This window comes from Dipodomys ordii, unplaced genomic scaffold (genome assembly GCF_000151885.1).
Source record: "Dipodomys ordii isolate 6190 unplaced genomic scaffold, Dord_2.0 Scaffold10, whole genome shotgun sequence".
In the NCBI taxonomy this organism is placed as follows: Eukaryota; Metazoa; Chordata; class Mammalia; order Rodentia; family Heteromyidae; genus Dipodomys; species Dipodomys ordii.
Window position 1 is genome coordinate 20,353,312 of NW_012267226.1, and position 14,003 is coordinate 20,367,314.

At 47.2% G+C, this 14,003-nt stretch overlaps 1 protein-coding gene across 1 annotated transcript in view; it reads left to right on the forward strand.

Moving 5' to 3' along the window:
* The window catches only part of Kmt2a (lysine (K)-specific methyltransferase 2A), a 48,191-nt gene that overhangs the window by 27,322 nt on the left and 6,866 nt on the right, over positions 1-14,003 (forward strand). Inside the window, exons 20-29 of the mRNA XM_013009681.1 lie at positions 1,112-1,249; positions 1,952-2,110; positions 2,841-2,958; positions 3,116-3,194; positions 4,161-4,321; positions 4,759-4,944; positions 5,098-9,307; positions 9,831-9,923; positions 12,484-12,548; positions 13,546-13,716. Coding sequence (XP_012865135.1) covers positions 1,112-1,249; positions 1,952-2,110; positions 2,841-2,958; positions 3,116-3,194; positions 4,161-4,321; positions 4,759-4,944; positions 5,098-9,307; positions 9,831-9,923; positions 12,484-12,548; positions 13,546-13,716 — 5,380 coding nt within the window. The remainder of the gene's footprint in view (positions 1-1,111; positions 1,250-1,951; positions 2,111-2,840; positions 2,959-3,115; positions 3,195-4,160; positions 4,322-4,758; positions 4,945-5,097; positions 9,308-9,830; positions 9,924-12,483; positions 12,549-13,545; positions 13,717-14,003) is intronic.

A 14,003-nucleotide genomic window follows, 5' to 3' on the forward strand; every position in this document is an offset into this window, starting at 1 on the left:
ACTTGGAGTGTAAAGCAGCGGCAGCTAGTACTCTTTCCCCTCATTTTCCCCCTCAGCGCTATCTGCTCCAGCCTCCTCACAATCCTTTTCTAGGGAAAGATAACAATGCTTACCTCAGAATGGTTGTGAGGACTAAATGGAGTAATGTATGGAAAACTCTTATTTAATGCTTGTGGTACATAGTAAGCTTTTTACAACTTTTTTTTCAGGAGTTTGGGGACTGGGAGTGTGGCTCAGTGGCAGAGCACTTACCTAGCCTGCACGAGGCTGTGTGTCCAACCCCAGCACTGGCAGGAAAAAGTTTTTAATGCAGTCTGAATGCTGGCTCTGTATAATGGTTTTAAAGAAGTAATAGCACATTTATATAAACTTACCGCATATTACACTTTCTGACTCACCAGATTTATAAAATATTTCCAGTAATCTAGAAAGAAAATGGAAACTGCCGGCCGCTGGTGGCTCACGCCTGTAATCCTAGCTACTCAGGAGGCTGAGATCTGAGGATTGCGGTTCAAAGCCAGCCCTGGCAGGAGAGACCGTGAGACTCCTATCTCCAATAAGACCACCAGAAAACCGGAGTGGTGCTGTAGCTCAAGTGGTAGAGCGCTCGCCTTGAGCTGAAGAGCTGAGGGACAGTTCAAGTCCCACAACCGATAAAAAAAAAAAAGAAAGAAAGAAAATGGAAACATTGAAAACTGAATTGAGATTTTTGTGTGCCTCCCTAAAGAATTAATAGGTGGGCTGGGAAGGTGGCTCAGTGGTAGAACTCTTGCTTTGCATGCTCAAGGCCCTGGGTTCGATTCCTCAGCACCACATAAGCAAAAAGAAAAAAGCCGGAAGTGTGCTGTGGCTCAAGTGGTAGAGCGCTAGCCTTGAGCTGAAGAGCTGAGGGACAGCGCCCAGGCCCAGAGTTCAGGCCCCATGACCGGACCCAAAAAAAAAAAAAAAAAAAGCACAGCACCTTACTAATAACAATAAAATTACATTAAAAAAAAAAGAATTAATAGGTGCTTTCTTGAGGTTGTCTTAACTAAGGTAAAGCTAATTTTAAGGAACCTGTCTTGAGCATTATATTGAACTCTTTAAGAGAAAAGAAATCTCTGTTTCATAGGATGCTGGTCGTTTGCTGTACATTGGCCAGAATGAGTGGACACATGTGAATTGTGCTCTGTGGTCAGCAGAAGTATTTGAAGATGATGATGGGTCACTAAAGAATGTGCACATGGCGGTGGTCAGGGGCAAGCAGCTGGTAAGGACTTAGTGGGCAAATCCAGGGAAAGACATTCCCTGTCCGTTTGTGGATATTCTCTCTGTGGGTCCATGCAAAAAGAGATCGAAAACAAAGCATCATTTAGTTTGGGGTCTAATTCAAGTATGTGAGTGACCTCAGATACCACTGAAGCAGCATTCTGAGTCTCCAGAACAAACTCACAGACACATGCATGTGTGTACATGCAGTGGGAAGTGGGTAGTGGCAGTGGTGCTGAGTTAGAAGGCATTGAAGGTGTGAAAATGAAGGATTCTCAAAAAGAGATCCTGCTGGGAGAGAGGTGCAGACTGTGAGAATAATGAGTGATACACAGGGGAAAGGAAGGGGAATCTGAACCCTGTGATGCGGCTGTTTGATCTGTCTAGTAAGTACCGGAACCTGTCTGACTCATGACGTCTTTGTAAAGCTGAGTCAGGTTGGAATATAGTAACTTCCCTGCAGGGTGATGTTTTTGGCATTTATCTTCCAAATTCCATGTCCTGTAAATCAATGAGGAATCCAAGTTGCAGTAACTAAATGCAATAGACACAGAGCCGTGTATGGGAGAGAAAGGGTGTGAGGAAGCTGTGCACTCCATTTCTCTGTAAGTCAGCAGCAGATGAGTTGCAGGAGGCGCCAAGCAGGGCAGTTCTGTAGACTTCTGAAGGCCTCATTGGGCTCTTGTTCTTTTTTGGTCTTTAGAGATGCGAATTCTGCCAAAAGCCAGGAGCCACTGTGGGTTGCTGTCTGACCTCCTGCACAAGCAACTACCATTTCATGTGTTCCCGAGCCAAGAACTGTGTCTTTCTGGATGATAAAAAGGTGTACTGCCAGCGACACCGGGATTTGATCAAAGGCGAGGTGAGCTGGCTTTGCTTTAGTGGGTTTTGGTTTTGTTTTCACGGTAGGCTTTTTCTTTGAGAGCAGTTTTAAGGTTCATGGCAGCTTAAGTAGGAGATCAGAGATGGCCTATGCACTCTGCTCTCCGCCACCCCACACCTCCCCCAGAATAATTAGCATTCTCCCCTCCCCCAGTGCTATGTTTGTTACAGCTAATGAAGTTACATCACTGTGTAACTATGTCACCCTTAATAGTGTACATCTGTGAATCTGGACAAACGTCACATAGTGTTTTCATACCAGTGTTTTCACTGTCTAAACATCCCTTTCTGTTCTGCCTGCTTTTCTGTTTCTCCCCAGCCCTGTACAACCACCAATCTTTCTCCATGGTCTTGTCATTTCCAGGATTTCCTATCCATGGAATTGTGTAGAACACAATGGCCCTTTTCAGACCAGCTTCGTCCACTTAGCAAAATATTTTTAAGTTTCCTGGAGTTCTTCTTATGACTTGGTTAGATACTTTCTGAATTCCCTAGAAATTCAGGGGAAACAGTACTGAAAATAGCAAGTTGACAAACCAGTTTTACTTTCTTACCAGGTGTTACTAAGTGTTCTTGAAGTCATCATGTCTTGTTGGAAACAAAGAGGTGCTGCTAGTGAGACAGAGGGTGATTTTGTGACAGGTTCTGTGCTTTCCCTCAGTCAGTACCGCGGGACCTCCCACTAACCGCAACCACTGCTTTTATTTAAGGTGGTTCCTGAGAATGGATTCGAAGTGTTTAGAAGAGTTTTTGTGGATTTTGAAGGGATCAGCTTGAGAAGGAAGTTCCTCAATGGCTTAGAACCAGAAAATATACACATGATGATTGGTATGACCTAGCCCTGCTTACTGGGGAAGGCTGTATTGCCTTTTGGGTGCTTTCTAGCTCTCAGATGGAAAATCATACACACACACACACACACGCACGCGTGCACACACACACACACACACACACTCCTCTAATCCCTTCCTTTTCCATCGGACAGGCTCAATGACAATCGACTGCTTGGGAATTTTGAATGATCTCTCTGACTGTGAAGATAAACTCTTTCCTATTGGATATCAGTAAGTAGTAGTATAAACACAGCAACCCCTTCAACTTGAGAGCACTGGACGTAATGTACAGGCCATTCATGTAGACATGTACTTGTTAGCTTATAACATGTTCTAAAAATTACTTGTTCAGCTTGTAGTGTGGAATTAAAACACTGTGTCAGGTAAATGTCATTATGTAAGTAAAGCATTGTGGCATTTCAGAATCATTTTCAAATAAAGTCTGTTAAAAACAGAGTCTGTCTCAAGATTCCTCTAAATTCCATTCATGCCAAAATCCAGATGTTTTCAAAATCAAATATACCAAAAATAAAAAAATTCTAAACCAGCCTGCTACCTGGTGAGACCATTGCAGAGCAAATAAACAAGCAAACAAAAGATTTGTAATCTTACAAGATGCAAATTGTTTGAGCCTCTAACAAGCTGATAGTAAGATCAAATTGCCCGTACATCTTCCTCACTGGAGTCTTGTTTTGTAATAAATACTCCAATTTGTTCTGCATTCCAGTCGTAATAACAGCGTGTACTTCACATTCAGCTAGACGCTCTTTGTATAAACAAGGCAGCCGAAGCAGAAGCAATTACATTTTTCTTGCCTCATGGGGCTTTTTTCCTGGTTTTCGGGCCTCTCTTTGTACACGCTGTGGGGCATCAGTCCTTTCCTGGGAGTCAGTAACTCTTTCTTAGTAGTAATAGTAGTAAGTCTTTTTCTTTTTCTCTATTTTAGGATATTTTATTATTTTGAGAATCATTTAAAAAAACAAATCTTAGGCAATTTTCTGAGAGGCTCAGAAAAGCCAAAGACTTCATTAAGTTTGGAACAACCTAACTAGGGGAAATGTAAACTAAGAACTCCAGAAGTAAAACTAAAAACACTAAATCCAGGAAACCAGGGGACCCAGGATGAGGAAAAGTTTTGACAAATGTTAGTGTCCACTTGCTTCTGTCCTCTCATTTGTGACTCTTGTCCGTTGTCAGGTGTTCCCGGGTGTACTGGAGCACCACCGATGCCCGAAAACGTTGTGTGTATACATGCAAGATAGTGGAGTGCCGGCCTCCGGTTGTAGAGCCAGACATCAATAGCACTGTGCAGCACGATGCAAACAGGACCATTGCCCACAGTCCGTCGTCGCTCACTGGTGAGTCTGAACTCCAGCTGGGGCCGGAACTAGAGCTCGGGGAGTGTGTACTGAGATTAAAAGCTGGAAGGGGAAAAGCCTCTGTCATAGGACACTTTGGTTTCTAGTTTGACATTTCCCTAATAGCTAGCTTGGGTTTGATTTTTGTTTTGTTTTTTTTGTCAGTTGTAGAGCTTGAACACAGGCCCTCTGTGCTGCCCCGAGCTCTTTTTGTTCAACCATTTTGAGTCACAGTGCCACTTCTGGTTTTCTGATGATTAATTGGAAATAAAAGTCTCGTGGGTACTTTTCTGCCTGGGCTAGCATCAAAGCACAATCCTCAGATCTCAGCCTCCTGAGTAGTTAGGAATGCAGGCATGAGCCACCAGCGCCTGGCTATTTGTTTGGTATGTTAACCAAGCTTTTATAGTTAAAAGCATTTTTGTTTCTTCCCACAGAAATTTCCTCTAAAGACAGTCAAAATACAGCTGCAATTCTCAGTCCTCCATCACCAGAGCGACCTCCGCATGTGCAAACCTCTAGTTCCTGCTATTACCATGTCATCTCCAAGGTTCCTAGGATTCGAACACCCAGCTACTCTCCTACACAGAGATCCCCTGGCTGTCGGCCATTGCCTTCTGCAGGTAAAGGGCTTGACCCCAGAAGCTTAGCCCCAAGAGAAATGACAACTTTGTTTTCAGTTCTCTATAAATGGATGCAGCCAAGTCACTGAAAACAACAACTTTGCTACATCTGTTCTATCAGTGACAGACTTTGTTATTTTCTCTCTTCCTCAGGAAGTCCTACCCCAACCACCCATGAGATCGTCACGGTGGGCGACCCTCTCCTCTCCTCCGGCCTGCGAAGCATTGGCTCGAGGCGCCACAGTACTTCCTCCCTGTCGCCTCTCCGGTCAAAGCTCCGGATAGTCTCTCCCATGAGAACTGGAAACACTTACTCCAGGAATAGTGTCTCCTCCGTCTCCGCCAGTGGGAGCGCTCCAGACGCTGAGGCGAGTGCCAAAGTGGATCACGGCTTAGGGCCACCGAGTTCAAGCGTGAATCTGGGGCATGGCACTCCCACCTCAGGAAGGACCGTGGCCACCGTAGGCACTAAAGCAAGCCACTTGGATGGATCGTCATCTTCAGAAATGAAGCATTCCAGTGCTTCAGACTCAGCATCCAAGAGTTCCTCTTTAAAGGGAGAGAAGACCAAAATGCTGAGTTCCAAGAGCTCAGAGGGAGCTGCCCATGTGACTCACGCTGCCATTCCCAAACTGGCCTCCCAGGCTCATAACACCACTTCTGGAGAGTTGAGTGTTAGCAAAACTGGCGCTTTCTCTGAGATGTCTTCAGTGTCATTTCCTTCCAAAGAGGCCCTTCCGTTCGCACAACTCCATTTAAGAGGGCAAAGGAATGATCGAGACCAACACACAGAGTCTGCCCAACCAGCAAACCTCTCCCCAGATGAAGATATTGAAGTCAAAACTCTGAAGCTTTCTGGAGTAAGCAATAGGTCGTCCATTATCAATGAACATGTGGGATCTAGTTCCAGAGACAGGAGGCAGAAAGGGAAAAAATCTTCTAAGGAAACTTTCAAAGAAAAGCATTCCAGTAAATCTTTTTTGGAACCTGGTCAAGTAACAACTAACGAGGACGGAAACCTAAAGCCAGAGTTTATTGATGAGGTTTTGACTCCTGAGTTTATGGGGCAGCGGCCATGTAATAACATTTCTTCTGAGAAGATCGGGGATAAGGGCCTTTCTCTTTCAGGAGTCCCTAAAGCTGTGTCCATGCAAGTAGAAGAGTCTTGCAAGGAATCACAAGCACCCCGGAAATGCACCGTCAAGGTGACACCACTAAAAATGGAAAGTGAGAGTCAATCCAAAAACGCCCTGAAAGAAAGCGGTCCTGCCTCCCCTGTGCAAATGGAGTCCGCATCACCAACAGACCCCGTTTCAGCCTCCAAAAGTCCAGGGGATGGTCCAGTGATCCAACCAAGCCCCAACAATACCTCCTCCCAGGAGTCTCAGAGGAACAGCTACCAGAACCTTCCAGTGCAGGACAGAAACCTACTGCTGCCAGATGGCCCCAAACCTCAGGAGGATGGCTCTTTTAAGAGGAGATATCCCCGCCGCAGTGCCCGCGCGCGGTCTAACATGTTTTTTGGGCTCACCCCACTCTATGGCGTCAGATCCTACGGGGAAGAAGACATTCCATTCTACAGCAGCTCCCCTGGGAAGAAGCGAGGCAAGAGATCGGCAGAAGGACAGGTAGACGGGGCTGATGACCTGAGCACTTCAGATGAAGACGACTTATACTATTACAACTTCACCAGAACAGTCATTTCTTCAGGTGGGGAGGAGCGGCTCGCGTCCCACAACTTGTTTCGGGAAGAGGAGCAGTGTGACCTCCCCAAAATTTCACAGTTGGATGGTGTTGACGACGGGACCGAGAGTGACACGAGCGTCACAGCCACGACGAGGAAAAGCAGCCAGATCGCAAAGAGAAACGGCAAAGAAAACGGGACGGAAAACTTAAAGATTGATCGGCCCGAAGATGCTGGAGAAAAAGAACATGTCACTAAGAGTTCTGTGGGCCACAAAAGTGAGCCGAAGATGGACAACTGCCACTCGGTAAGCAGGCTGAAAACACAGGGGCAGGATTCCTTAGAAGCTCAGCTTAGCTCATTGGAGTCGAGCCGCAGAGTCCACGCGAGCACCCCATCAGACAAAAACCTACTGGACACCTACAACACTGAGCTCCTGAAGTCGGACTCCGACAACAACAACAGTGACGACTGTGGGAACATCCTGCCTTCAGACATCATGGACTTTGTACTGAAGAATACCCCGTCCATGCAGGCCTTGGGGGAGAGCCCGGAGTCCTCATCCTCTGAACTCTTGAATCTTGGTGAAGGGTTGGGCCTTGACAGCAATCGTGAGAAAGACATGGGTCTTTTTGAAGTATTTTCTCAGCAGCTGCCAACCACAGAACCCGTGGACAGTAGCGTCTCTTCCTCTATCTCAGCAGAGGAGCAGTTTGAGTTGCCTCTAGAACTGCCATCTGATCTGTCCGTCCTGACCACCCGGAGTCCCACAGTCCCTAGCCAGAATCCCAGTCGACTGGCGGTAATCTCAGATTCCGGGGAGAAGCGAGTGGCCATCACGGAAAAATCGGTGGCCTCTGCTGACGGTGACCCAGCGCTGCTGAGCCCGGGAGTCGATCCTGCTCCCGAGGGTCACATGACTCCTGACCACTTCATCCAGGGTCACATGGATGCCGACCACATCTCCAGCCCTCCGTGTGGTTCCGTGGAACAAAGTCATGGCACCAGTCAGGATTTACCTCGGAACAGTAGCACTCCTGGCCTTCAGGTACCCGTTTCCCCAACTGTGCCCATCCAGAACCAGAAGTACGTGCCCAATTCTACTGATAGCCCCGGCCCTTCTCAGATTTCTAACGCAGCTGTCCAGACCACTCCACCCCACCTGAAGCCAGCCACCGAGAAACTCATTGTGGTGAACCAGAACATGCAGCCGCTTTATGTTCTCCAAACTCTTCCAAATGGAGTGACCCAGAAAATCCAATTGACCTCTCCTGTTAGTTCTGCCCCCAGTGTGATGGAGACCAATTCTTCAGTATTGGGGCCCATGGGAAGTGGTCTCACCCTGACCACTGGACTGAACCCCAGCTTGCCGGCTTCTCAGTCCCTGTTCCCTCCTGCTAGCAAAGGACTGCTCTCCATGCCTCATCACCAGCACTTGCATTCCTTCCCCGCCGCTACTCAGAGTAGCTTCCCACCCAACATCAGCAATCCGCCTTCAGGCCTACTTATTGGGGTTCAACCTCCTCCAGATCCCCAACTTTTGGTTTCAGAAGCCAACCAGAGGACAGACCTCACTACCACAGTAGCCACCCCATCCTCTGGACTCAAGAAAAGACCCATCTCTCGTCTACACACACGGAAAAACAAAAAACTCGCGCCCTCTAGTACCCCCTCCACCATTGCCCCTTCCGACGTGGTTTCCAATATGACGTTGATCAACTTCACACCCTCCCAGCTTTCCAGTCATCCTAATCTCTTAGATTTGGGGTCACTTAATACTTCCTCTCACCGAACTGTCCCCAACATCATAAAAAGATCTAAATCTGGTGTGATGTATTTTGAACAGGCCCCGCTGTTACCACAGAGTGTGAGCGGAACTCCCGCCCCGGCAACGATGAGCCAGGACGCCAGCCACCTCGCCACAGGGCCCGTGTCCGGCTTGGCGTCCAGCCCCTCTGTCTTGAATGTGGTATCCATGCAAACGTCCACAACCCCGACGAGTAGTGCGTCAGTTCCGGGACACGTCACCTTAACCAGCCCGAGGTTGCTTGGGTCCTCAGACATTGGCTCCATCAGCAATCTTCTAATCAAAGCCAGCCAGCAGAGCCTGGGTATTCAGGAACAGCCTGTGACTTTACCACCAAGCTCGGGAATGTTCCCGCAACTAGGGACCACACAGACGCCCTCTACAGCGGCAATGGCTGCAGGCTCAAGCATCTGTGTGCTCCCTTCTCCACAGACTTCGGCCATGGCCTCCACGTCTCCTCCTGCAGAGACAGAAGAGCACTATCAACTGCAGCACGTGAACCAGCTCCTCGCTGGCAAAACTGGGAGCCTCTCTTCCCAGCGGGATCTGGATTCTGCCTCTGGGACCCCAGCACCCAACTTCACCCAAACAGCCGATGTTCCTAACAGCGTGAGGTTGGAGCAGAGCAAGGCCTTGCCCCCAGCTGCGCCGGCCAGCTCGACCTCTCCCGGCGGCTCTCCCTCTTCTGGACAGCAGTCCTCCAGCCCTTCAGTGCCAGCTCCCACCAAAACCAAAGCAAAAGTCAAACGGATCCAGCTGCCTCTGGACAAAGGGAGTGGCAAGAAGCACAAAGTTTCCCACTCGAGGACCAGTTCCGAAGCACACGTTCCAGACCAAGAAGCCAGCACAACCTCCGGGCCGCCGGTCGCAGGGTGAGCCAGCCACATGTCCGTTCTAGTCTGGGCAGAGGCACTCAGGTGCCACACCAGGCTTTCTGGGGTTGGACTTGGAGTCATTTTATTGTCTGGTGTTGACTCTTGGAGAGCGCTATATCTGTGATTAGTCTTTACAAGCAGTGCTGCTCTTTGCTTCCGTTTCCTTCTGGCTGGGAGTTTAGGATGCTAGGGAACGATGCAGAGGCCCCGCTGTGGAGGCTCACAGAGTCCGGTTACAAAACGTGCCACTGCAGTGTGATGTGTAAAGTGTGCCAGGCACTTTTGATATTTGTGTGTACGTGTGTTGTACATTTGCTCATCTGTGCAAACACTTCTAGTGCTCCCAGAAAGGCCCCCGTGCCCTCGCTTGGTGACCATCATCTAACTTTTATGAATTTGAGTACTGACGTAGCCTTGTAAGTGTTGTCCAGGCTGGATAGTTACTTCTGTAGACTGACCTCTGTGTCCACTTTGGCCCATGTTTAGTGGTTATCTCTTTATACAAATGACTGTGTTCCAGGGCCCTGGGAGCAGAGACAGAGCAGCCGGACGCAGTGAGGATGGAGCAGCCAGCACAGAAGCCGCTGCAGAAGGAGTGTGGGCAGCCCAGAGGGTGAGCTCCTCAGACTAACCTCCACTCGCTCTGCCTGAGTCAGAACTCTTCCTCCCCATGTGCATTTGGTTTATTTTGTTTTCAATGATCTTCTTTTTAAATATATATATATATATATATATAAATAATTTTGTATTTGTTATTAAGATATTATACAGGGGGTTACCATTTCACAAGTCTAGTAATGAGCAATATTTCTTTCTTTTTTGGACAGTATCACTCTGCCTTACAAATCTCCTTTTTTTTCTCCTGGTCAGTCATGGAGCTTGAAATCAGGGACTGGGCACTGTCCCTGAGCATTTTTGCTCCAGGCTAGCACTCGGCCACTTTGGTGGTTCATTGGAGATGAGTATTGTGGACTTTCCTACCAGGCCAGCCTTCAAACCACAATCCTCAAATCTCAGCCTCCTGAGTAGCTAGGATTATAGGCATGAGCTACCAGAGCCTGGCACAAAGTCTCCTTTTTTAATGGAATTAAGTACAGGCTGTTTAGAAAATAAAGTAGCATAGAATTATTTAAATAATGTATAGTAGCTGGGTGCTGGTGGCTCACGCCTGTAATCCTAGCTACTTAGGAGGCTGAGATCTGAGGATCACAGTTCAAAGCCAGCCCGGGCAGGAAAGACCGTGAGACTCCTATCTCCAATAAACCACTAGAAAACCGGAAGTGGCGCTGTAGCTCAAGTGGTAGAACGCTCACCTAGAGCTGAAGTGCTTAGGGATAGTGCCCAGGCCCAGAGTTCAAGCCCCACGACCGACAAAAAAAAAAAATGTATAGTGAACGTTTCTGTCCTGCCCTTCACCTGTAGCTTCATGCATGCAGACATTCATATGCATATGCAGATATACGTAGTATTTGTGTGAATGTGTATATGCTTGTTTTGGGTTTTTTTTTTACTTTTTCATTATTTAAGTAGTTGTATAAAGTATAAATGATTTTTTTTACATAAAAGGAATAATAATGTACTTACCCATCTTTACTGGCTTTTTTTTTTGGTTCGTCCTGGGCCATGAAGCATGGGCACTGTTCTGAGCTTTTTCATGCAAGACTAGTGTTCTACCACTTCAGCCACAGCTCCACTTTCAGCTTTTTGGTGGTTAATTGTTGGAGATAAGAGTCTTAGTGCCTGTCTTATAATAATTATTTACAAAAAACAAGGAAAGGCCAGGTGCCAGTGGCTTACACCTGTAATCCTAGCTATTCAAGAGGCTGAGATCTGAGGATCGTGGTTCAAAGCCAGACCAGACAGAAAAATCTGTAACACTCTTATCTCTAGTTAACCACCAAAAAACTGCAAGTGGAGCTGTGGCTTAAGTGGTAGAGTGCCAGAGGCACAGCTTCCAGGCTCTGAGTTCAAGCCCTAGGACTGGCACCAAAAAAATAAAAATTGTAAAAATTAGTATTTTGCATACATCTTCCTGTGCCGGTATGGTAGCAGCAGCGTACCTGTGTCGTTTTATTTTGCTTTGCTTTGCTTTATATTGTATTTGAGACAGAGACAACTATGTAGCTCAGGCTGGCTTTATATGTGTAATCCCCCCGTCTTAGCCTCCATGTACTGAGACTGCAGGTGTTTACCACCATACCTAGCCACACTCACTTTTTTTGTGTATGTGCTAGTCCTGGGCCAGGACACTCTTGTCCCTGAGCTGTTTTGCTCAAGACTATCTAGCACTCTACTACTTGAGCTCTACTTCTACAGCTTTTCTTGCCAGTTAATTTGAGATAAGAGTCTAATAGACTTTCCTGTCCAGATGACTTGGAACCATAATCCTCAGATCTCAGCCTCCTCTGTAGCTAGGATTACAGCAGCCATGAGCCACTAGTGCCTAGCTAACACACTTCACTTTTTTTTTTTGTCATGGGCCTTACACTCTGGGCCTGGGCACTGTCCCCCAGCTCTTCAGCTCAAGGCTAGCACTCTATCACTTGAGCCACAGTGCCACTTCTGACTTTTCCTGTTTATGTGGTGTTGAGGAATCAAACCCAGGCCTCATGCATGCGAAGCAAGCACTCTACCACTGAGCCCCCTTCCCAGCCCCACACCTCACTTTTTTTAGTGACTACCTCCAATACTCTTGTGTGGATCTGCAATGGTTTATTTAACCAGTTAATATATATTGCTTTGTAGTCAGATTGTTTCAGGATTAATTTTAGAAGGTGAAAGTAGATGGTGGTTTACTGACTTGTACAACTTACTTTATTTTTAGCTGAACCAGATAGCCTTATTTAACTAATTCTGGAACTGCTTCTGACAAGTGTTCTTTCATATTTTTTCCCTATTTCTATGGATATGAGAAGAATTTCAAGGGCACAGTCTACCACACACAGATACTACTGTTGATGTTTGGGAAGAAATCTCAAGGGAGTGGCTCTTTATGTGTGCTATTCAGGAGTGTAGCAATGGAGTTCATTCAGCGGGTTTTACACAAAGCACCTTGTGGTTCACTTTGACTAGTTGTTTTGTATATAACTAGCACCCGTCCTGGCAGATTGAGAGTTGTTTTTATTTTTGACGAACTAGCTGACCTTGCCTCTCATACGGTTTTCTCTATTCAGACAAGTGGCTGTTCTTCCAGAGGCTCAGGCAACACCAAATCCAACAAGCGAGCAAGAAAATACAGGTATGTGGGAGGTGAATGGGTTCGTATCAGGGAATTACAGCTAGAGGGACTGCTACAATTACTGACTTTAACCTCCCATCTTTCTGGATTCCAAAACAGTGCTAATACTTGTAATCCTCAAAGAAGTAAAGCACTGGCTAGCATGAAGCAGAGCAACAGTTATTAATCATGTAGTGTGTTATAGTCTGATCATCTGCCACAGCCAGAGGGCCAAATAATGCCTGGAAATCCTCTCCTGCTGTGCTGGTCTTCATAGCAGTGACATTTAAACAGTGAAACCCTGAGTTCCTCCCTAGTCACAAAGGGAAACCAAGAACCATCTTGATTTTATTAGACAGATTCTGGTTCCAACACCACACATGTCCCATAGCACTTTCCATCCAGACTTGTGAGTTCAGTCAGGAAACATGTGGGTATTCAAAATTAGAGAGCTCCGGTTAAAGACCTTGCCCAGTCCCAAGGAGAGAGCGTCCCAACCAGAAGCATGCAGAAAAGGCGGAGTCACGAGACAGCCCGTTACTGTAGCCTGCTGATGTGCCTGTCTGTCAAGGGTCCTGGTACATTATTGCCACAAATGCCATCTCCAGAGACAGTTGCTCTGTGGCCACTGCTCCCCACATCAGCTGTGTGTGCAGGGCTCCCGCCGCACGGAGCTCACCTCGCCTCGCTGGCTGCGATGAAGGTCATGCTCTGGAAGAGCAAGGCACAGGGGCTTGCTTTCCACCTGTCTTCACATCTTCAGTAGGTGAAGACACATGCTTAGGGCAGATGAGCCAGTTGTCATGCCATAGAGACAGCCAAACGTCACGCTGGCTCTAACCCGGGGCAAGCTCACCAGGCCTCGAGGCTGGCAGCAGCGCGTGGGATGAGGCAGCCGTGGCATGGTGCCAGGCCCAGTCACTACAGTACTGCACACAGTTGCCCTGCAGGAAGCATTCACTGCTCTAACCATATGGCTGCTGGTTTTGTTTTTTTTGTTTTGTTTTCCCCGGCCTAGAACCTAAAGCAGTGGAAGAAGAAGAAAGCAGTTTCAGCTCTCCTCTGATGCTTTGGCTCCAGCAAGAACAGAAGCGGAAGGAAAGCATTGCTGAGAAAAAGCCCAAGAAAGGACTTGTTTTTGAAATTTCAAGTGATGATGGCTTTCAGATCTGTGCAGAAAGTATTGAAGGTGAGTGGATTGAATTCAGTCAGCCCTCCCTCAATAGCCCTGTTTCAGCCACCTCTGTGGTGCCACTGTAGTACGGAGGATTCACACATGGAGAGTGTACCACAGTCTCTCTGTTAGACAGTCACAGCTCAAGGTAAAAATCTGGTGGTAAGGGTTTTGTTGTTAAGATTACATACGCTGGGCTGGTTGAGTGGCTCAATGCCTCCTAGCAAGTGGGAGGCCCTGAACTCAAACCCCAGTGCCGCCCAAAGAAGAGAGAGATTGTGTACCCTCACACAGCACGATGC